Below are 24,180 nucleotides of genomic sequence, written 5' to 3' on the forward strand. Positions count from 1 at the left end.
TCCATCCATCCATCCATCCATCCATCCATCCATCCATCCATCCATCCGAGTGAGGGAGTAAGATCTGAGAAACCAGACAAAATCATGCTTCAAGCATTGAGGCCAGCAAAACAGTGAGCAAATGACCAGGCCCAAGGGCCAGGGGTCTCCCAGTATCACCTCCCATATACAAAGGAAGGGCAGTCACATGCCCTCCCCAACACACACACACACACACACACACACACACACACACGCGCCAATAATATTTATCAACATGGCAGATCGTTTGTACCCCCACCTGCTGCTCCATCTCGAGCCCCTTGTCACATCTACAATCTGAGCCCAGGGCCTCGTATATAGAGACCGCTCTGCCAGCCTGAGAAATTGCACACATGTCAGGCAAGAATAGCCAGAAATTCCAAGTGGCACCAGAACTAGCAAAAGCTCTCTCTTTCTCATGTAAAACTGCTGTGACAGAGTAGGGGGGCTGGGTCAGAAGGAAAGGGCCCTAATTCCTCCCCCACCCCATCCTGACAAAGGCCTGGAGAGAGTTCTGAGCCCTCTCCCAGAACCGGCACAAAGCAAAACTCAAGCCTTGATGCTTCCAAAAGGCACAGGTTGGGAGGGACACAGGCACCTTTCAGCTCTCAGGAAGAGCGGGCAGAACCAACTCCGGTGGGACACAAAGACACAAAGTGCCCTTCTCTAGCAGAACCATCAAAGGCCCCACGGAAGGAGGAAGGGACAGAAAACAGCAGAACAACAGTCCTCAATCGGACAGCCCTCATTCCCCGGCTCTGTGCTCCACACGGGAGGTTCAGAGGGAACCCCGCACCGGGGCCCCCGAGCTGTCGAGCTCGGCCGCCGGAGAATGCCACCCGGAGTGGCCCCGCGGTCTCATTCTGGGGCATCCGGGCCAGCTGTCATGCTTCCCTGGCTCCTCGGACTCCCCGAGACCGGTTTCTATCAGGGTAGAGGGCACAGCTTTGAAGATGCCTAGGGGCCCCAGAGTCCAACTGCCCTGAGAATCACCACATCCAGAGTCTCGGCCAGCAGGGGCTGCAAACATGGGGGAGCGAGGGCCCGCCCGCCACGGAGTTCGGTGGGGTCCAGGGAGAAGAGGTGAATGGGTCCCCACAATCCAGGAGTGAGCCTAACGGGCGTCCAAGCTCAGCCTCAGAAACCTAGGTGGTCCCCGAAGGCCCAGCTGCTGGGTGGGGGAGGGGGGGCTCGTTCTTGTGGCAGGAACACTTCTCCAGAAGGGGCAGCAAAACCAACAAATAAGACAAGGTGCTGGCCATCATCGCACCCCACATACCGGCCAGGTCATGTACGTTCTTGGACTGGCAACTGGAAGGAGGGGCTGGACGGCTTTTCCTCCTGAGGAGGCATATGGAAAGAACAAGAGAATGCCTTGTGCCATTTCACAGCCAAGCTCCTCTTCCTACCCCACTCACACCTGTCCTGGGAGCATCCGTTTTCACACAAATCGCATCAAAAATGGGAGGTGCTATCATCCCGATGTGGAGGAGGGCAAATATACTTTCAAAAGGCACGAGCACCTTGCAGCTTCCAAAGGCAAGGAGGATGCTGTGCAGGGGACAGATCGCTCCATCCTGGCAGACTTCCAGAATCTCCCTTGGGCCCTAAAGTGTATCTGCTTGGGGGTGTGGAAACGTCATGGCAGAACATGGCAAACAGCGGGACCACAGCAGGCCAACGGCCGCATTAAGGGACGGCGAGCAAGTTTCCTGAGCTAGCATTTAAAACTGCAGAGAAAATGCATACAGGCGCTTTTAGGGAAGGGAAAGGGAGAGCTTTTTTGAGTATGTGTAAGATAAATCTTGAAAATGGCTACCAGCACTCTACTTTCGTGCCTTTTCTCAACAAATAGTGGGGTATTAGATACTCAGGTACTCATGTCCCACAGACCAGATAAGGTCTCTATGTATAATTTGTCCAGAAGAATTTTTTCCTTTGGCTTATTATCCTCTTCGACTCCCAAAGTGGTTAGGGCCTTTAAAAGGCCGTCTGTGGAGCTCTGAATGGATGTTACAGGAGAAGTACTTTATTAAACGAGCCACAGGAGAAATGATTATGAAGAAGATTCTTACCCCCCCACCCCCCCGACCCCCAAGTTATTCTCCTATGGGATGCTAAGCTGGTAGCCAGCCCCAGACCAAAGTTCCTCTTTAGCTTAGTTTTCCAAGCTTGCTGTGAGCTCAGAGGGGCCCTCACCTGAGAAGGCCCTACTGGAAGAGAAAAGTGTTGGTTATCTCAGTATGGGATGCCTGCCCTCAGCAGAACGGCGGCTGTCACACGGAAGAAGCAGGTGCCCCAGCAAGGCGCCCACCATTTATTTCTCTGGACTGACGGTGATTACACTCATCCGTCCACACAGTGCAGGTGTGAGAAAATGGGTTGAGTTGTTCAGTACGCGGCCCAAGACCCCAGTGGGTGAGCGGTGGGGCACGGCTCACACCCCACACTGGGATCCCTCCCAGGGGCTTTTCCACTGCTGACACATGCTCGCACACACGTGTGCGCACGTGTGAACAGGAGGGGGAGTGCGGTCTTCAGACGCTGCCTTCAGTGTGGGGAGAACAAAATCGCATCTCTAATTCACTGAGGCTCTGAGGGCCCAGTTACTGAGCTGTGAAAACGGACTGTTTCAGGTGACTTCAAGGAAAAATAGTCATTACAGAGTTGCCTCCCAATTCAATGTTTTTCTACCCAATTACGATGAACGTTTACCACTGTTAAAAAAAGTATTTTCTTGCACAGCAATGTGGTTGTACTTAAGCCACTGAACTGTACACTTATTGGTGAAATAGTGAATTTTATGCTACATACATTTAACCACAATAAAAAAAAAATATTTTCTTTCTCAAATACTTGACATCAGGACAAGACGGTACTCCTGTGCGGAATACATGAAGTAAAAGCGATGCTTGAAAACAGACAGATTATTTTAATCACGAAATTGAACGACGGTTGCTTTTGCCCTAGTTGCCTCTGTCCTACTGGGCAATCGTTGCTTCATCCGATGGACATTTCTCAATCCTGGTCTTGCATCATTTGACACCCTGCTCGGCCCCTGCCCTAGCCTCCTGGGCATCGGCCTATTTGGACTTTCCACTGACTACTCAGGCTACCCCCTCCCAGCTCCCTCAACTAGTTCTGCTTCTGCCCCTTTATTTCTCATGTTACACAATCTCTGGGTGATCTCAGGTATTCCGTGGCCCTTAACGGCTACCAGGATGCTGAGGATACACAGACCTTGCTCCTGAACTTCTGAAGAGACACTCACCTGTGGAATCAACCCCCTCAGGTGTCCCCAAGGCACCACCAAGTCATCATATCTGAACTGAAGCTGTCGTCTTCCCCCAGCAAACCGGCCAGAGGAAGAGAGTAGCCAGGAGCCTCACAATCTACAGGCCTTGGAATCAGAACGCCTGGGCTGCATCCCTTGCCCCACCAGTTGGAGGGAAACCGATCCACTTATTCAAGCTGGTCACCTGTCCCCGCCTCGTCCTTCTCCCCCTTCTTCAGTCAGCTTGCCTGTGGACTGCACCTCCTTATTTCTCCCTCGTGCCCATGGCCTTCTTCGGAATCTTCTCTTTCCTCACCTGGATCCTACAATAGCCTCCCAGCTTTGAGCCTGACTTTTTCCCCTGGTCTGCTCTCCTCTGCCGCAGCCTGAGTGATCCCCCAAAGCACATAAAGATTTGCCTTTTTTGCTTGAGACCCTTCGCGAGCCTGATGCTGTCCTAGGGTCATGGAGGATAGGACCTTCACGCACGGTCCCAGCGTCCTTCCCAACCACAGTATCTGGCACGTCCTAGGCTCTCTGGCCTCCCAGCACCCCTGCAAATAGCAAACACCCACTCTCCCTGACCCTACCAAACTCACGGTTCAGGGGTCACTTTCCGACACTCTCGCTTCAACCAGGGCCTGTTCCTGCATCCGTACCCACTAACCTCTGAGTGTCCGGAGGGCAGGCAGCTATGTCTGCCTTTGTGCGCTCAGCACCTGACGGTGCCCCGTAAGGGCTCAAGTTGGAGCAACCGGGCACCTAGTAAGCCCCCGCATATTTCCCAAGTGAATGAGTGAGGAGAAAGTAGTCTTGTGTTTCCAAGAAGGTCGCCAAACCCCACAACATAAACTATCTAAAGCAGAGTTTTCCTGGCATGACACAGTCACACAATCCAAAGGCCATACACATTTGCCTAGTTTCATGCCCCGCCAGCATTGACATACAGCTTGGAATTCAAAAGAAGGTACGTAGACACCAGTGGCTTTCCATCTGGTTTGGTTGTTACTGTTGTATTGTTACAGCAGTATTAAATGCTGTCACAGAGGATCCACTGGGGTTTTTTGTTGTTGTTGTTTCCATCCACGTTCCCCACAAACGGGTCCAGGAAGGGATCACACAGTGCCACAGGACGCAGTGTGAAAGCCTGTGCCCTGACTTAGGAGCCAGGGGCGACAGAAGCTTACAGATAAAGCAATTTGTCACTGACTCAGAGCCGGTCCATGGCAGAGGGCACACCATCGCTCAGATCTCCCAATTTCCAGATCTTTCTACTTTAGTGTGGTGAACTGCTTTGTTTCAACTGAAACAACTTTGTTTCAACCACTAAAATTCCAGTCTGGGAAAGACCTAGTCCTGAAGGATGCACACGCAGCTTTTATGACATCCTCCACTGCTTGGAAAAGGCACCCAATTTCAAAATGCCAGATATCAAAATACCTGTTTTTCCCTCTGATTTGGAGACAGGACAATCCTGCAAATTTAAAACATCCAAAAAGATAGGTGCCGTGAAGCCTACTTACACACTTAGGCAATATACACATGCTGCCTTGCCCTAACTTCTGGACCGAGGAACACTGGGTGTGCGGGTCTCAGTGACGGCTCTGAGGAAGAAACCCGTACATGCAAGTGAGGCGAGAACTCCTTACACGCTCTTCAGACATACAGACACTGTATTTTTTTTTTTTTTTTTCAGAGAAAAGTCTCAGTACAAACTCAAGTTTGGGCTAACATGTAAGTAGGGATAGAAAGGTTTATTCATTTTTACTTGAAGGTTGAGAAAAAAGAGCTGTCTGCGGTGTTTTCTGGCTCTCTGCTGGACGACTCACCCCTGCGGGGCAGGCCCGTGACAAGCACGGCCCTGAGTGGCCGCCCTGCCACCCTGTCTCCCAGGGACTGGGGCTCGCTCTCCAGGACCTTCTACACTGACTCAGGCTATCCCAGCAGCTACGGTTCCTCGGAGGTGGGACAGAGGGAAGACAGAAGCGCAGGACAAATACTTCATTTCTTTTTTTCTGCTTCTACATCGATCCGTTTGCTTTTCCGTCTGCCTGCAGGGGGAGGAAAGTTTCCAGTGAAGAAAAAGACAGGTGCAGAAACCTAGTCTGTTCTGATTTCCTAGCTACTCTAGTCTGAACCTGGAGAAAACAAATTCTTCTGAAGCTGTTAAAAAAAAAAAAAAGTGTTTGTCAAAGGCTTTTGGTAACCTCTGACTCATTTCCTTGGTGGAAAAAGCCGTGTCAGTAGAGCCGGTCCCACCAGAAGAACGGGGTTCTGGCTCCGTCGTGCTGCTCTGGGGAGGGCCCAGGAATAGGAGGGCCGGGGGAGGTGAGAGAGAGAGGCGACGGTGACCAAGCACGCATTCACGTGCAATTGTCCCTTCGCCCCCACGCAGGGCAAATATTTGCTCCCCAGAAGAAGTGAGCTGCAAGCCAGTGGAAAGTCACCTGTACCCGACAGTGGTAATCGCCGTTCTCTTCTTTCCACGGTTCGGCAACTCACGATGGGAGGACTTCTGGCTCAGTCCATTTATTTTTCCTTTCTTTTTTTTTAATGTACAGCATGACTTTGATACTTAACAACCCAGTTGACTGACATATGTTCCGGGGAGTAAGAGTTCAGAAAGACATCAAATTATAGAGATCTGTGCCGGAGTGAGGACGAGCCGCCCTACACCGACACATGAGGAATTCCTCAACCCCTTCAGCGAGAGGCTGGCGCCCAGTGCCGTGTGAGACGGAGACATCACCCCCCCAGAGCAAACTCAAGACTGCTCCGAGTCTAGTTATAGACTTGGCTTCTCATTTTGCAAAATACTCAGGAACGTAGTCACCTGTGACATTTCTGGTCACTGCTTGATTATGTGGACAGTTCATCCAGTTATTTAGGCTGACTGTGTTGAAGGAGGGTTATGACCATGAGAACGTGAAGCTTGGAGAGAAGTTTTCAAGGAAATTGTTCACTGTTGTCGGGTCCAAAAACAGGACAAAGAAGTGATGTTCGCGCACCCAAAGTAACTAAGATACGGGCTCTGCCAGCAGAAAGTAGTGTTCGTTATTTCAAATTGGGGTTTTGGTGGGGGGAGGTTGTCACTGATGGGAAGGGGGAAGACAGAGCTCACATGAAGAGAGAAACTAGAAAAACTATTTACATTAAAAAAATCTCTCTCCCGTAGGACTTACTACATCTAACATCAAATTAATTTAAAAAGCAATAATCTCTCATGGGCTTCTTTTGAAGAAAGATACATCTGAAACGATGCTGTGTTTCCCTGTCTGTGATGTTACGAGTTCTCGTTGGAGAAAGGATTCATACCACAACACGTCATGTCAGCCTGTACTGAACGGCGACTATTTCTTTAGTCTTTGATAAGACTTCATTTTCATAAACAAATAAGGAGATGTGACTCTCTGATTCTTTTCTGGGTCTGTTGTTCCCTCCCTCTTGCCCAGCAGACATTTTCTCCCCCATCTTTTTTTTTTTCCTGGTCCAGAGGTAAAGGGATTCAATGTAGCGACTGATGGAGCAGGAGTATGTTTAATTATTTCAGTGTCTCCCAATGGTCTCCCAGGCAGACACAAAGCCATTCACCTTTGCTGGTTCTCTCTTGTTCATGTGAGCGCGCACTCTACCTCTGTGTGATGATTCCTGGAGATGCCAATAATCTCGACTTTATGTCCTAATTACACAACCACATCTCCCTTTGATGATTTGAAGGAAACACAAGTTTAAAGGAGAGCGTATTTAGCGGGAATGCACCTTAGAAAAATTCCAAAGCAGGAAAAAAACCTCCGGCAGCCTTGCACATAAAGCTGAATACTTTTCCAAGTCAGCAGCATTTTGCAAAGCCAAGAGTCCACCTTCACGGCAAGCCACACTAGAAAGAAAAGCTGCACCAATCATTACTTCCCCTGCTCCCATTGCCAAGCACCTGCAGGACTAAAAAAAGAATGATACCCAGGTCTCTTCTGAGAAAGTACAAGCCTTTCCAGCAGACGCATTAAGTGAGATAAAAAAAACCGTATGGCTGAAGGAGGAGAAAACGTCGGGACCATTAAAAATGTATTTTCCAAATAATCAATGCCGCCAGTTTAAAAACTTTTCTTTAGAGTCAATAAATACTTCGACCCTGTGACCGGGGTTATCAATACTTTCCTTTAAGTAAAACAAGTTCCCAAATCTTAACTAAGTGCTTATATTACCTGTGCATAAAACACTAGTCAGTGCACTAATTTGGAAATTCAGACGCAGGCTGCTCTATTGGCCTGCCACTTAACTTCTCATCAACAGCCTCTGTCTTCGCCTAAAATTGCCAAAGGTGGGCTTTCCCAGCCCAGTATATCCCATATCCTACCCCAATCCCAGCTGCCCATTACAACTTCATTTCCATTTTTGATTCCCCCTGCCTGTCTTAGGTCCTCTGCCATCACCAACCTCCCCCTAATTTACATTGTTTCAATATTCGCTCAATGAACTCCAAGTACTCACTGACGTCCTTTTGCTTGATTCTAACTAGGCTCTACCAGACACTGTATTAACTCAGACAGGGCGCCTCTGGTTGATACTTGGAAATTTTCATTGCCACGATATTTGTCAGGATGTTTGACTTGTAATCTGAATTTTAGAAAACACAATTATTTATTTATGCCCTGCTTTATTTCAGAAAGAAATGTAAGGCTCCTGGCACAAATACATGCAAAAAAAGTAGCACTTACATGATGGAAACAGGAAAATGGGACGAAGGAGAAATGAAGGGAGGAAAGTTCAGATAAAATTAGGAGAGAGGCCGGAATTTAAAGCTCAGCTTGTCAGGCTCATCATACACGTGGCTGGATTAGATTCTAAGCCTCTGAGCTTCGTCGAAGTCAGTGGAAGGACAGAGACTTGCTTGTATCGGTGGCTGAAACATTATGGCTCACTGGTCAAACCTGGCCCACTTCCTGTTTCGGTTAAGTAAAGTTTTATTGGAACACAGCACACCTATTCATTTATGTATCATTTATGGTTGCTTGTCGCCCTATGATGGCAGTGTCAAGCGGCTGCTGCAGAGACCTGCAAAACCTACAGTGTTTACTATCTGGCCCTTTACAGAAAGAAGTTTGCACATGACCAGGTCACGTGACTGTGCATACAAGATCAAAGCAAAGCAGTTCCCTAGGATAAGCACGCTCTTTGACAGAGAATGTTCTAGTAGAAAGCGCTCGCTATGCAATCTCTTGAAAACACATCCTTAGCTGCTTTTCCCACAGTACGCACGGCAACGGGTTTCACAGGGCCGATGGCATGACGTCACAACACACATCAGTGAAACAGTTCTATGTGAGGCTGGAACAATGCAGGTCAGGAGAAATTCTCTCCAGCTCTGGCTTAATTCAGGGAGAGGTGTAGAGATGGCAAGTGCCAGCTTCGAGCAGCCCTCCCCACCCTCCTTCCTCATCTCAGGCAGACACGGCCAAGGGCTCCAGGTGCTCTCCCCCAGAGAGTCCCGAAGTGTCCTCCGAAGTGTTCTCTGCGTTCTCTGGCAGACCACTAGTGGTTGGCATGCAGGATCAAACTGGTATGCCATCTTTGTTCAAGGCGGTTTTCCATCGACACTCTGCCTCTGAGTCTGAGGAGCGCTGGGCTGGTGACATGGAGGTAATGCTCCCTGCCACACTCCTGAGCGGAGCTACTCTATTCTGTCGGCATGCAGAGCCGTCTCCATTAATGGCATCCACGAGAATGCACTGGCCTGACATCACCCTGTGGGAGCCAGGAGCCTCCCAAGAATGGCTGAGGAGAAAACCCATCATGCCTGCACATGTGGGGGGCAGGCGAGGGTCTGAGAGCACGGCCAGGGCTCCCCTCCAGAAAAGAGCACAGAACCTCGTCCAGACGCACGGACCACAGCGGGGGCGAGGCCAAACAAGCGCTCTGGCATTTTGTCTGGAACATTCAAGCCCGATGCCTGTGTCATCTGTTCAAAGAAACAAAACCTCCAAACAGCCATCACCCAGACCCGCTGGCCTGGAACACACATATTCCTAAAGAACCCCTCCCTGCCCGACACAAGGATTCCAAAATAAATGCAAATAAACTGGAAACAGTGATTTCCAAGAAAGTACAATTGGGCTCAGTGTTGGAAGAGGAAGACAGAGCCGCCAGCGGCAGATCTGGAAGAACACATCTGTCACCTTTCTCTATGCTCATTCCTCCTTTGTGACTATAAAACTATGTTACAAATTGATTCTATTTCTATTCTCTACAATCGGGAACAAACATTCAGGTTACCCGAAAAATTCAGTCTTCTATATGCAAAATCCAAGAGAAGCAGAACTACTGGGCACTGTCTTCCTGTGACCCCTACCCAAGTGGTCAAAAGGAAAGAAGCAAGCAAAATGCGTTATACATTGTTGTACGTTATTCCCGGCAGATCTTTCCACAAGGTAATTAAAAAGTATAAAACCAGAAAATAAGTAAAAAACATCAAGGTCTAAACCTTCCTCCTCCCTGTGAGCTTGCGGCTGTTTTAGCAAACGCCAACTACAAAGAAGTGAGAGAAAACCACGTCTGACAAGGAAATTAATAGAGTCAACGCACGTGTTAGATCAATGAAGGAAATTTTTCTTTACCCTAAAAAGAGCAAATACTAACAAATGCTGAGATTTGCCCTTCCAGTACCAATGCTGAGGGTTCAGGTCCAGACCACATCAGGCCACATGTGGACACAGGAGAATGTGGTAACTTTGGACTCTACATAACCTTAGAGAAAAAAAAAAAAAAGAAAAGAAAAACTCTTAAAGCGGCAATGAGAACACTGAGCCCAAATCGAATGGGAGCAGTCCTCGGTATGTTCCTCTGGAATCGAGTACAACAATGCCCGATTACGCACGGGACTTGGGAGTGCGCAGAATGTCCACCCAGAAAATTCTGGAGGAAAGCAAAAGCCCCTCCATATCAGCTGTGGGCGGACCCCTACTTCTCCAAGTAATTACGTAAACCCTCCATGTCCTTCAATGAGCCCTGAGCCCAAGCTGAAAATCAGGATAGAGACATTCAAGCAGATAGACACTGCTTGAGAAAACCTTTTCGGAACAGTTGAGGCCACTGAAGCTTGTGCTTCCAAAAGACTGCCATCCCAAACCGCCAGCACGCAGAGCACCCTTCCCATAACCTCACGGCTGCAGCAATACTTCCAGGTAATCTTCAAGACAGTCGTGAAGGCTCCTACTTACGTAATGCATACAAGGTAAGAATTATTCCAGCCAGGCAGAATCCTTCAAAGAACCTGAGGGTGCTGAACATTGTGACATTCACCGACAGAGCCACGGTTAGTCCAAAGATCAGAATGAAGATGATGGAAAACAGGAGCACAGGCCGCCGGCCGACCCTGCATACGGAGAGGGGAGAAAAAATTAGGAAGCGTCGTTAAACAGGGTTGCAATGCTAGATGCTGACCCCAGTAGCCAGCTGGCGCTCCACAGATGTGGAATGAGTACTAGATTAAAAGGCTCTGTGGTATCCAGACCCAATTTGGTAGATCTAGGGTAGAAAGGCCCTCGGGGAGATTCAGCCCAAACCCTTGCTTTGTACATAATGGGGCAGAGGTCAAAACAGCTACTGAATAGAATGGAGACAGGGACGCAATTCCTGTTGGCAAGTCTGTTTCTGAACGTGGGGGGGGGGGATGATTCAAGGCAAGAGCAACAAAATCAATAATAACTCCCCAAACACAAACCTTGACACACCCAGCATAAAATGTCTTGAGAAATTGCTGACCTTTGGAATCGGCTCCAAAGTCAACACAAACACTGAGCCAAGTCACTTCGTTTCCTTTCTCTGGGCTGTTAACTAGTCCTACTTGCCCTCCCACGCTGCCTACCAGCTGCCTATCAGAGTCCAGGACCTGACGGCGGCAGATTTATTTCAGCTACGTGATGAGAAATACTTTTTCCGGGACCACAGACTAAACTAAGAGAGTTTGAACTTTAACTAAGGAGTGTGGACCTGGAAGTGAAGCCCACCAGACAGCAAGGGACTTGGGAAGAACCTGGCCTACTGTGCTTCTGGAAAGGGCAGCGCACATGCTAGGTTGGCGGTTTACAGAGCGGGCTGGTGCGAGATCGGTGACCACTAGGGGGCGATGTCCTTCTAGGCGTGGCTGGCAGGACAGAAGGGGTGGTCCCAGAGAACGGGAAGCCACTGGTTCTCCATCCTTCCCAAGGTATCCTCCATCTTTTCCTTCTTCAACTCATTAGGGGGGGAAATCTCCACCACACAAGTTAATATAATAAATCCAGCCTGATCTGGAAGGACAGCTCACAGAAAAACTGGAGTAGTAGACTATCTGTCAAGGGGAAAAAAATCTACACCTGATACCCCAAACACCTAAAGAGTAGCTGAATGGCTTAAACTTGCCTAGATATCCTTGTGTCGTTCTCATGCCAAATGAAAACAGAAAGTAGATTCATGGCCTAGGGCTCAGGATTAGAACAGGGAATGACGGGAAGCGAATACAAGATTTCTGTTCAAGGTGATGGAAATGTTTTAAACTTGGAGTGTGGTGATGGTTCTATAACTCTGTCTACATACTAAAACTCACTGAATTACACACTTAAAACGGGTGAGCTTTATGGTACGTAAATTCTCTCTCAATAAAGCTGTTAAGAAAAAAGCAATACTTAGTAACACATGTCTTTGTCCTGTGAAAGGAATGGATGTAATTTCGAGAAAATTTGGGGAAGGGAATTACAGAGCACAATTTCATTCATAATTTCTTGGGCTTCTAACCATCCCCATTAGTCACATGGGCTTAGTGAGATGAGGCCAGGACTATGAACTCAATGCCAATGTGAGTCAACTCTCTTGTCAGAGATTTTAGGTATTACTTCCCTGGACTGGTGCTGGGGTCATTAATCCCTTGTCACATAAGACTCTACAGGTAGTTTTTTCCAAACCCAATTCACTTAAAGAAGTAAATTTAGAATATGGCTTAGTTGGTCTCCTGAAAACAAAGACGAGAATTAACTTCTCCATTGTTATTTCCCCTCGTCTGTTAAATGGGGATAACGGTCTGACTTCACAGCATTATTGAGATCATTTAGAGAGATGATGGCTGTAGGCACAATGCCTGCCACAGAGCAAACAGTTAAAGGTTTACCTCATATGATTCCTTCCTACGCGTCTACAGCCTGGATGCCCACCAAACATGGTTTGCCCTGTTCTGATACTTTAGAAAAGATCCTTGATTATTACTATTTTTTTTAACTTGTAGAAACTGCTCGAAATCTCTCTCTCCCAAATGGTTGCTAACCTCAGTCAGTCAAAATTATTTTTAGGAACTATGGGGCAAGCATGGTCTTCAGAAGCAGACACCCCAGTCCTGAATTACAGGCTCGCCACTTACACACTGCAAGACCTTGGGAAAGACTAATCTTGTTCCAATGAGCCTTGAGTTTTCTTTGGAAGCGCCAATTGATGCCAATCGAATGGGACTGTGTCAGGTGTGGATATGTGCAGGGGATTTAGTAAGTGCTCAACAAATGTTAGGATCACTGGAGTCTTAATGTGAGCTGGCTTCCTCCAGAGTGGAATCCCCCAGAGATGACTGACAAAACCACACTCCTAGGTCCATTAACGCTGAGGTGGGATCTAAAGGGGGCAGAAGAGTGGCTCTCGAGGTTGTCTCTGTCCTACCTGAACCTGTGACTATGTTACCTTTCATGGAAGCAAGGGGCTCTGCAGATGCAACTAAGGTTAAAGACCCCGAGACCAGGTGATAATTCAGGTGGATCCAGTCTAAGCACGTGGAGAACCTCTTGTGGCTGCAGGGAGCAGAGAGAAGGTGGCGTGAGCAGGACCTGTCACTGCCGGCTTTGAGGCCAGGAAAGAGACCATGAGCCAAGGAATGTGGGCAGTCGCTGGAAGCTGGAAAAAGTGAGCAAAAGGACTTCTTCCTGGAGCCTCCAGAAATACAACCCTGGCGGCACCTTGATTTTAGCCCCGTGTGAACTACAGAATTTTAATTAACTTAAGCCACCGTGTGTGCGGTAATTCGTCACAGCAGCCACAGGGAAATAATACCGGGTCTCAATGAGAAACAGATGCCCCACGCAAAAAGGGTGATTTGAGGAGATTTTAGTAAAGGGATTGTTTGCAAAAGGCTGGGCAAGCTGTGAGAGAAACCTTGGGGCTGGCAGCAGAAGTGGGGAGGATGGTCTTGGAACGGAGAGAGAGAGGCCCTGTGTGGAGGGGCCCCTAACAGGAGGCAGCCAGCCCCTGGCAGCCCTGCAGAGACCCAGCTGGGGACAAAAACGTGTCCCCCCCCCCCTTACTCTGGTCTCTCTCTCAGACCTCCAGCTGGTGTTCCCGCCCCATGGCCAGCCTCAGCCAGGAGCTAGAGGGCAAGGGGTCCTTTGGTGCAGCCTTGAAAGGCCAGGGCCCGGGGCCAGCTGGAGAGGGTGCAGAGGGCTCCTGGAGGGAGAGACGCACAACTTCCAGCAACAGAACCAATAACGGAGGGAAGGGAGCTCATCCAGCAAGAGCATGGATGGGGCTGCTCCCTCGCAAACGTCTACGCTAGCACGTTATAGGACAGTACGTACTGTAGGTCCCCAAACAAGACTTGGGTGGAAAACAGGAACTTTTAAAAGAAAAAAGTGTCCTGGGGCCCCTGGCTGGCTCAGCCGGTAGAGCATGAGACTGTCGACCTCAGGGTCCTGAGTTGGGTGTAGAGATTAATTTTTAAAAATTAAATAAAATGAAAAAGTGTTCTTACTGAAGTTTCATTCTGTGCTGACTTCAGTCTTAGAAAGTTTAACCTATGACCTGATCAACTTCCCCATGAGGCCACGAAACGGGTGCCAACAGCTGTGAAGTCTGGAGTTCCCTCTAAATGTGCTTATTTCCCTTTTGGCACGTCTCTAGCAAGGAGTAAACGGCCAAAAATATATGAATACAGAAAGGGTGGAAAACACCAGACTTTCAAACTGGAACTGAAGTCCGCTCAAGGTGCTCAGAAACCACAGCACAGAGCAGCCGGCCCTGCCTCTGCAGGCACCCCCTGCCCCCTCACCACGGACCGTGGAAAGGGGACTGCAGAGGCGCGGCTTGGCAACACCAGGCTCTGGTTGCTTGCAAAGGAAGACCTCCAAATCCTCTGCCTTTTGTCCCCAGGCCTAGTGTGTGATCAGGGGTGCCAAACAGCAGACACGTGCAAGAAGTAAGAAATCACACACAAAAAAACAACTTCTAAGCAGCTTAAGCCATCATAGACTGATTCATTCATAGAAGTCCTTATTATCTTTCCGGAGGGTATTGCAGAATAAGGACGCTCAAACTTCGGCCAAGTCTGCATTTTTTAGAAAGAACTGACATGGATTATATTTGTATATCTTCCTAACCTATTTCAATGCAGAATACTGGGAAACAAAAGTCCTCGTGGTTAAAATATTGGGATTAGAGTATGTTTCAGACTAGTATGGTTTTCTCTGAAAACCTATACGCTCAAGGATTTGGTTTAAAAAAACCCTACACTTCCCCACTTCAACCCCTGACCCCTTGCCAAAAAAACCCCTCCGGGGGCCCTAGTATAGGTTTTCAGAGGTCACTGACAGCTTCTCTTCACTGCTCCCAGGAAACGTGTCCTTCAGAAGCATTCACAAATGATGATTAAGCAAATTCTGAACACACAGGAAATCACTTACTTGTGAATGCAAAGCAACTCCCAAATAGATGCTTGCTTTTGGGAAAGAAATTTCCAGAACTTGAGAGTGGTTTCAGAACCCCTCTGGGCCCCACAGCCCCCCTCCAGGCTCTTACTGGAGTGCCTCAACCAGCTTTGTCAGCTAACCAGGGAACAGGGGGCAATGCAGGGCAAAGCCACAGATGTAAGGAGTTTGCTCCATATCACTCTTGACCCTTATGACGTCATTGGGTTCAAGACGTCCTTATTCATAAAAAGTGCCTTTAAAGATAAAAGAATGTCAAGGTGAGGGAGGGGGGACGGCTACCCCATATCCTTCTCCTTGAGCAGCCCTGTTACTGGAAAACCCCGTCAATGCTGGGCCCTTGCCTCCCTGCTCAGATGTGTGCTCGCTGCGACCCTCGTGAACACAGGGGGCTGTCGCACACTCAGGAAGAGGCGGGCTCTGGAGCCACCGGGCTTCGGTTCAAATCTGGGCTCTCCAACTTAGCAGCTGAGTGAACCTGGGGATTTTACTCAGACTACTGTGCTTCTGTTTTTCCACTGTAAACAGATAATAAATAGTACCGACTTACCAGGGGTGCTGTGAGGATGGGATATTTTAATGTGGGGAAATGTTCAGCACGGTGCCTGGCAACAGTAATCCATCAGTAAGGGTAGCTGCCAATACTGTTGCCATCATCGTCATCATTACTGTTACCAGAATTCTCTTCGCTACCCCCTCCATCCTCCTCACCTGATCACTTTATCACGAACCACACGCTTTGCTCCAGGCACTCAGAACTCCTTGCCCACCCAAGGAAAGCACATTCATTCTCACCTCTGGCCACCACCCTCCCTCTGCCTGCAGTGCCCATCCGTCATCCAAATGCCACCCACTTTCCAAGGTCCAGCTCCCCATGGGCCCTACGGAGGTGCCTCCTGGCCAAGCCAACTGCAGGACTGTGCCTCTCTCTGTGGTGTTTTGAGATGCCCGTTGGCACGGCTCTACTCATTCTGTTCTCGCAGGTAGTCTCTAGCTCCTCCTCTCCCCATTTTTTGAGGCATCTTATATATCTACGTCCTCAGAGCCAGCCCACAGAGCCTTGAACCTATGCGCTCAAGCTCTTCCCAACTAAACACAGTGAACATCAGGAGCTGATGGGGCTGTGGGTGGCATGCAGGTGTTCCTAGATTCTAGCAGCTGGAAAATTGCAATGAATTTAAATTCTCCCTTCAAAAGGGTCGGTTATATGCACTGGCCAATCCTTTTAGTTCTGAATTCTCCAGGTGATGGCTTCGGCCCTCCGTGCCAGCCCAACACCAGGCTGAGAAAGGCCTCGGTACCAGTAAGCTAACACTGACCACTCTTCTTTAGCCAGCAAAGGCTTGCAGTGGCTTCCAAAGGTTCGTGCAGCAGGCACATGGGTACTCACCAGTCAGCAATGCATCCAGTTATTAGGTAGCCAAAGATTAATCCAACCAGTAAGGAGAACTTAGCGATATGGACCTTCCAGGCATTATCACACACAAGATCCCACTAGAGAGGGGCAAATAGAAAATAAATCAGAGAAAACATATACACAGCCAGGTGTAGTTAATCACAAGGGCAATACAATCACCACAGTAAGGATCGGGACCCCATCTGTAGCACCAGGTCACACGTACCATGAAGACCTCCCTTCCATGGGTTTGAAAATCCAACGGGAAATAGAATTTGCCCACAAAAGGCAGTGTAACATTTTAGTCCGGGACAGATTACAAAAGACTGCAAGGGGCACCCCAGGAAATGTGGGGGGCGTGGGTTCTTCTACACCAGCTACCACAGGGACCGTAACCTGAGGGAGAGGAAGCAGCCAAGGAGGCCTGGCAGTCCTCACGGCCAGCACCCCTTCTCGCCCACAGAACTGTCACCCGTCTGGAGAAGGGAAGACCCTGCGAACTTCTGGCACAGGGGATCATGACACGAGGTGATTAAAAGCAACTTTTGTGTTTCCATCCCCAAGACCTCCCCCCTACTTTGTAAGTAGTCTTAAAAACAGGGTTAATACTTAATGTTGAAATATCAACTGACGAAGCATTCTTTTTTCCCTCTCTTGTAAATGTCCCTCATGCTTCCCCTTATTCCATTCTCACACTGTCTGCTGCACCCGGAGGGAGAGCCTATCGATTCGTGAATACGACATTTAGACTCTTTTCACAATTCAGTTTTATTGTTTAATAAAAAAATAAAACAAGTCTCCAAGTGTTTGTTGTCCTTTTGCAGAAGCAGGAGACAAACCCACATTTGTTCCCTGGAAGCGATGTGTGTCCAAGTGGCAGACATATGAGGACACGGGGCCCAAGGCTACAAACAGCTTACATCCAGGCTTCGGAAGCAAACCGGCAGGGTCTCTGCTGGTGACGCTGTGAAGACTGCAGCCCCCCCCCCCGCCCCATATCACCCCATCGGATGCCCTCCTTCTGGTAGAAAGAAGCAGCGAAAGAACTTCAGAGGAGATGGAGATATGCACAACGAGGCAGGGGAGCTGGAAACATCAGAACAGGATCTCAGCTTTGTCTTACTCAATACGTCCCCCTGCCCCTTGTCTGTCCATCTTGAGACCCAGAGTATAATGCAGGGGATCCTTATAGGGCATTGTTAGCTCTGGTCCTGCCCTCCGTTTCCAAACTTCTGGTCAGCCTGATGGAGCCCCCCGACCCTGGGGAGCCCTTAGCTGTGGGTCTTGACTTCAACAGGCTTTGGGAAAAGCCACACTTCTGCACCTGTCCCTGCAGAGGGATGCACGTGGACTGGACAAAGCCCGAGGACAGCCGCCTGCCACAGTTCCCGGGACTCCCTAGGACACGCATTTGCTCACTGATGTCCCCAAGGCATGTTTGACTTTCCAGGTTCCAGAGACCTGGGGAGAGTAACTTACTCCTCTACCCATCTGCTTCCAGAGTGATATCCAAGGCCAGGCTCAGGAAGAAAGGGAGGCACAGATGGCACGGGGCCTTGTCAGCTGTGGATGGTTTGGGTGCGGTTCTCATCAAGATTTATTCATGGGTTTGGGGAGCGGGGCACTGCTGGTTTGCACAGAATCCCATCATTAAGCATTCAGACACAGGAGTTCTTCAGAGTGAATCTTCTTCTGTGTCTACTCCCGTGGTCCTCAAAACATGCTCCAGCGGCCTCACCCGGGAACATGCTAGAAATACATGTGCTTGCCCCCCCCCCCCAGGCCCGCTGAGTGAGAACTCCCGGAGTGCTGTCTGCAAGCCTTCCAGGTGATTCTGATGCCCACTCCAGTCTGAGAACCAGGGGCCAGCCCTGTCCTGCCGTGTCCCTGTCATTCTGAAGATGATGAATGAGTTTTGCGGTCCTGGGCTGGGGTTCAACCCACTCACCACGAGCAGGATGCGAACGCAGGACTGTAAAACCCAGATCGTTGGTGGGCTTGTGGAGGCAAGTCTGGAGAACCAACACTCATCTCCATATTGTTTCTAGGAGTAAATATATTTTTAATAAAAAAAAACACCTTTCAAGGTGCAACCCAGCTTCAGAAATACAGGTCCTACCTTCTCACGGGGGTCACAGCATCACAACTAACTGCGTGTGTCTTTTCTGTGTCCCCTGCTAGGTGTATACATTCTGAAGCTGTTTCTGGATCGATTTCTCTCCTCTCTGCCCAGCACAGGACCCTGCCCACAAAGGAATCTGTTCCGAGAGTGAGAGCTGCATCTCTGGACAGCTGGCTAATCTGAAGAGGAGTTTACAACACCAACACCTGGGCTCATTACTATCCCAATTCTGAGCCTCAGCTGGGCACATTCTTTTGTTTTGTTTTTGTTTTAAAGATTTTATTTATTTGACAGAGAGAGAGACACAGCGAGAGAGGGAACACAAGCAGAGGGAGAGGGAGAAGCAGGCTTTCCGCTGAGCAGGGAGCCTGATGTGGGGCTCGATCCCAGGATCCTGGGATCATGACCTGAGCCGAAGGCAGACGCTTCATGACTGAGCCACCCGGGCGCCCCAACCTGGCACATTCTTGGCAAGAGAGGGACCTGGTCCCTGGCTTGCTGCCGAGGAGGAGGCCACCAGCTGCTGGCTGGGGGGAGAGAACCACTCGCTCACATCTCCACCCAGACTTCCCACCGATGAGTTTATTTGAGGTTTTAAGTGATGCAAAAGAGCACATTAGGCTTAGATGAGAGGGCCAGGAGACAAGAGATTTCAGTAAAAGCATTCAGGGAGATGGGGGGAAACGCCGACACTGTTGCGAGCTCAGCCATGTGAGCAAAACCCATACCCGAACTTGGGCAGCCACAACTCAATCTAGCTGCTCCCTAATAAGACATCCCGTGGTCACCTCCACGCACAACTTCTATCAGTTAGCAATGCTGGAGTGCGGGGGAAACAACACAAACAGATGAGAGAGACAGAACTGCTCTGACGGCCAGCAAGGAAAGGAAGGGTGGCCTGAAGCCTCGGCAAGCACTGCTGTTCTCAGCCTGGGGGAGGGGGCCGGGGAGCCCAGGACAGGGCAGCCAGCTGGGGCCTCCACCGCCTCCCTTCAGCACAAGAATAGACAACATCTCTGAGTCAACAAGCAAACTAACCCTAGGCTTCCCAAAATAAGGTTCCTCGTGCCTGGGGATCTGTCTGTACCACCACCCTGGATGCACATTCCAGAAGCCAGGGAGGGTGGGGCTGGGGGCACCCCTTTGTTTGACTTTGACTTCTGGACGACTTCTCGTATTGACAAACATGAACTGGAAGACAAAATATGTTCAGACACAGTCGCATCTCCGAAAGAATTTCAGAAGTAGGAGGAAGCTTGGAGATCACCCTCACTCTTGAAATTTGTTCGCACCACTCTCGGTAAGATAGAGCCATTGGTCATTTCGCTAGGCAAGGACTGAGAGACTTTTAAAAATCTAAAATGTACAATGGGCTTTGTCTCTGGCATTCCGCTTGCCTCTCCACCCTTTGCACACCATCAAATCAACCACCAGATCCAGAGGATTCTCCCTTTCCAACGTATCCTGCACCCGCCCCCGCACTCCAGCTGCAGGCAACCTGACTTCCAACCTGACTTAACGGGGACGCGGTAGGGGGGCCCTCAGCATCCCGGTGCGTGTTCCTGCAGTGGGAGCTGGAGGCTAGAAGCAAACCATTTGCGGACTCCCTTCCAGGTAAGGTTTCGAATGTGATTTAGGTTCTGACAGTCAGCTGCACACCCCAAGATAACTTCCAGCACGTAACCTAGATCTACGTTTTGGGATGACGTGAGTTGGGAAGGCTGTGCAGTGGGGAATACATGGGACATTCCCTTGGCTGTTCCGCTCTGACACTGCTCTGGGGGTGGCTCAGCTGTAATCCTGAGCCAGCGGTTGGACAGTGACCTCCTGACTCCCTGGCCTCCTCACTGTGACGTGATTCCCCGAACACACGCTAGCTCTAGGGAGTTGTTCTAGGACTCCTTCTGGAGGCCCGGCCTACAGCTGCTCCTGCAATTTAGTGAATACTGTTTCCCCGTATTCAATCCCTAGCTCCTTAAATACCTAGAGTGGTTCCTGTTCTCTGCAAGTTGAACCCTAGTTCCTGATTCAACTTCCTTGGGATGGAGCTTGCAGGGTGAGAGCAGGATGTAGGCCCTGCCAGCCTCTCTTCCTGAGCGAATCCAAGCCTCTCCATGCATTAACTCTGGCCTCCCTCGAATCCATTCCCTACAGTACAACGAAAACAATCCTCTAATTAAGCATTTTAACACTTCATCAGCAGGGGTGACACAACCAGAAAAGCGCTAAAGTTATGGCCCCATTTCATAATCTTAGGCTTGCTGTCTTTGCCATTGTTCCGAGACCAGCGACATTCTTTGGTGATACCACATGACACCTGACAGCCAGGACTAAACAGTGAGACAGATGCCCCTAAAAAGTGGTCCCAATTTTAGCAGCACATGTTTCCAAAAAAAAAAAAAAAAAAAAAAAGGCAGAGGTTATGGAAAATCTGGCAGACTATCTTTCTACCTATATGTTTTCAGGATAAGCTAAAAGAAAAGAAATAAAATTTACATTATTTTCAAAGGAATGATCTAACTGCTTGACTTGGCCGAGTAGAAAAATACTCATCAAGGAAACTGATGAAATTTCTAAAGAAGATGAAAAACAAATGAGACATAAGGAAAACAATGTTATTTTCAGTAATAATAAATCCTATGATAAAGTAAATGTAAAACAAGAACATAATAATATTGGAAGAAAACAGATTACTGGTCCAAACTGTGGAGATGAAATCCCTAAAGAAAAAAACTGAGGGGGGAAAAAAAAGACTACCTAAGGAAAAAACTGGTAGATTTTATAATCTAGTAAGAGTTTAACTCTTCCTACTTAATTACTCTTCATTTAAATTATTATTTAAGTTATGTAAATTATTGCTTAAATGATTTATTTCACTCATTATTTGAAACTTCCATGCATTAGGGGTGCCTGGGTGGTGGCTCAGTCAGTTAAGTGTCTGACTCTTGATTTGGGGTCAGGTATGATCTCAGGGCCATGAGATGGAGCCCCCACATCAGATTAAGATTCTCTCTCTCCCGCCCTCTGCCCCCTCCCAGGAGCACGCGCGCTCTAAAAAAACAAAACAAAAACCCCAAAAAACTTCCATGCACTAAAAAGACCATAAACAATTTTATGAAGCTCTACATTTGTTAAATACATTGTAGGGAATCAGAGTATGCCACCCCGAATATGCCACTTTGGCATAAGGCTTATTTTGAGCTGAAGGCAAATGAGAACCTACATGAACAGAAAGAAGCCTTCTCAGAGCTTCTCGCATCGGACTGAAAAGTAGAAACTTCTGAGACGGGGACTGCCACAAATCCCCTCTCCTGGGGAAGTTTTATGGCTGTGAAGAAGACGGAAAGTCTGCACAGAGATGGGTCTGCAAACAAAACTTACTAAAATCACCCTTCCTTCCATTCGTTTCCCCACGTATTCATTTTCCCACATTTGCACCCCTCCCAAGCCAAAACCTGTCCTCCTTTGTCTTGTCACATCTCTACAAATTTCCTGTTCTTTGTGATGTTGGATAAGCCCAAATTCTAACACCCCTTCGGTTCCTCCTCGCTGAGTTTCTTCTGTGTGTGCGCCTTGCATATGTTAATAAACTCGGTTTTTCTCCTGTTAATCTACCTTTTGTCAGTCTAATTTCCAGGGCCCCAGCCACAAAACCTAGGAGGGTAGAAGGAAAAGGGTTTTTTACTCCCCTACAATATCCAAAGAGTTAATATTCTGGATACTTAATGAAAATTTACATAACAATATAGAATAATACTCCAACCAGAAATGGGTAAAGCATCCAGTTAACAAAATATGAAACAAATGGTTAAAGAACACTTGGGAAATACTCAATTCTACTAATGAACATCCAAGCACAATACTCCCCCCGCCAATTTTTTTTTTTTAATTTCCCAAAGATGCAGGAGAAACACAGAGGTACAGGTCTGTGCTAGGAGTGTAAACTAGACACTGTGTCTCTGGAAGGCACTAGAACAATACACATCCCATTGCTTCAAACCGCGTACACCTGCCATCCCAGCAATTCCCTTTCTTGGAACTTTCTCCCAAGGAAATCATCAGAGACGCCCACAGAGGTCCCAGTGCAAGGATGTTCACTGGTTGTGCACTTCTAAGAATAAAAAGTGGGAACTTAACTCTCTGCGCAGTGATACCAAACAGCCATTAAAAGTTTTGCTTTTGATACACAATGAAATATTACTCAACGACCAAAAAAAATGAGATCTTGCCATTTGTGACAACATAGATGGGCCTGGAGGATCTCATACCGCGTGAAATAAGTCAGACAAAGAAAAATACCCTACAATTTCACTTATATGTGGAATCTAAATAGAAAAGAGATGAATGAACACACACAGAAACAGACTCATAAATACAGAGAACAAACTGGTGGGGGCCAGAGGGGACGGGGTGGGGGATGGTGAAATAAGTGACGGGGATTAAGAGGTACGAACTTCCAGGAAGAAAGTAAATAAGTCATGGGAACGAGGAAAACAGCCAATAATATTGTAATAATGGTGTATGATGACAGATGGCAACTGCACTTACGGTGATGAGCACTGAGTAACGCGCAGACTCGCCGGATCACTATGTTGTACTCCTGAAACTAACAGCACACTGTATGTCAACGCTACTCCAATTAAAACAAAAGTTGCCTTTGGAGACTAATGATTAAAAAAAACGCTCATCATGTAATGGTTTGAGAAAACCTCAGAATAAAAAAACAAACAAACAGTAAATAGAAGAGATATTTACGTATATAGGGGGAATGATTAGACGGTATTCCAAACTATTGAAAGTGATGATCTCTGGAGGGTTGAATTAAAACTGAGTTTTATTCTTATTTATTTATTTTTAAAGAGAGGTGTTTTCTTTTCTTTCTTTCTTTCTTTCTTTTTTTTAATTCACTTATTTGACAGAGGGAGAGAGTGATTAGGGGGAGACAGATGGAGAGGGAGAAAGAGAATCTCAAGCCGACTGTCCGCTGAGCATGGAGCCTGACTGGGGACTCGATCTCAGGACCCTGAGGTCATGACCTGAGCCAAAAGCAAGAGTCGGCCCCTTAACCGACTGAGCTACCCAGGCTCCCCAAGACTGAGTTTTATTTCTGATTTCCTATTTTTCTTGACTTTTTCAAACTTTCTACAATTAATCTATGAAACTTATGAGAGAAAAAATACAGGTAAATACACATGCGCACAGTGCATTAAAAATTAAAAATAACACCCAAAAACCTTGCCGCCTTTTCAAGGATATGCATTTTAACACAATCTAAGAACTTAAGCCTAGAGGGAGCTTGTTTGGAACCTGATTTGAAAGAAACCAGATCTTCAGGGCCTTAAGTTTACTTATGTTAATGTTCATTGACTAAAGCAAAAAAACGTTTCTTAGAAATGGGAAAAAGAAAAATTTCCCCAAGTCTCATCTCCTGTAGTGGAGATCCCCCTTTGAGCTGGCTCTGTTAGAAACCACATGCTTTCACTGATCCCTCTGCAAGTCCTCTGTTCTAAACTTGAGGACAGTCAGTTGAGATAAAAGGAAACATTTCTGCTCAGAACTACAAAGGGAATAATGCCACTTAAAATTTCAGAAGCTTAAACCTCCTGAGTTGCAGGAATTTAGAGAAATATCGGGTCAGCATTCTTCTGCCACCTTCCCC

The 24,180-nt window shown here is 48.0% G+C and overlaps 1 protein-coding gene across 2 annotated transcripts in view; it reads right to left on the reverse strand.

Moving 5' to 3' along the window:
• Positions 1-24,180, reverse strand: part of SLC22A23 (solute carrier family 22 member 23) — a 174,155-nt gene that overhangs the window by 119,951 nt on the left and 30,024 nt on the right. For both annotated transcript variants that reach the window (XM_040645011.1, XM_040645012.1), the window contains exons 2-3: positions 16,394-16,497; positions 10,510-10,664 (exon numbers count right to left, since the gene is read on the reverse strand). In XM_040645011.1, the coding sequence (XP_040500945.1) occupies positions 10,510-10,664; positions 16,394-16,497 (259 nt within the window). The remainder of the gene's footprint in view (positions 1-10,509; positions 10,665-16,393; positions 16,498-24,180) is intronic.

This window comes from Ursus maritimus, unplaced genomic scaffold (genome assembly GCF_017311325.1).
Source record: "Ursus maritimus isolate PB19 unplaced genomic scaffold, ASM1731132v1 scaffold_30, whole genome shotgun sequence".
NCBI lineage: Eukaryota > Metazoa > Chordata > Mammalia > Carnivora > Ursidae > Ursus > Ursus maritimus.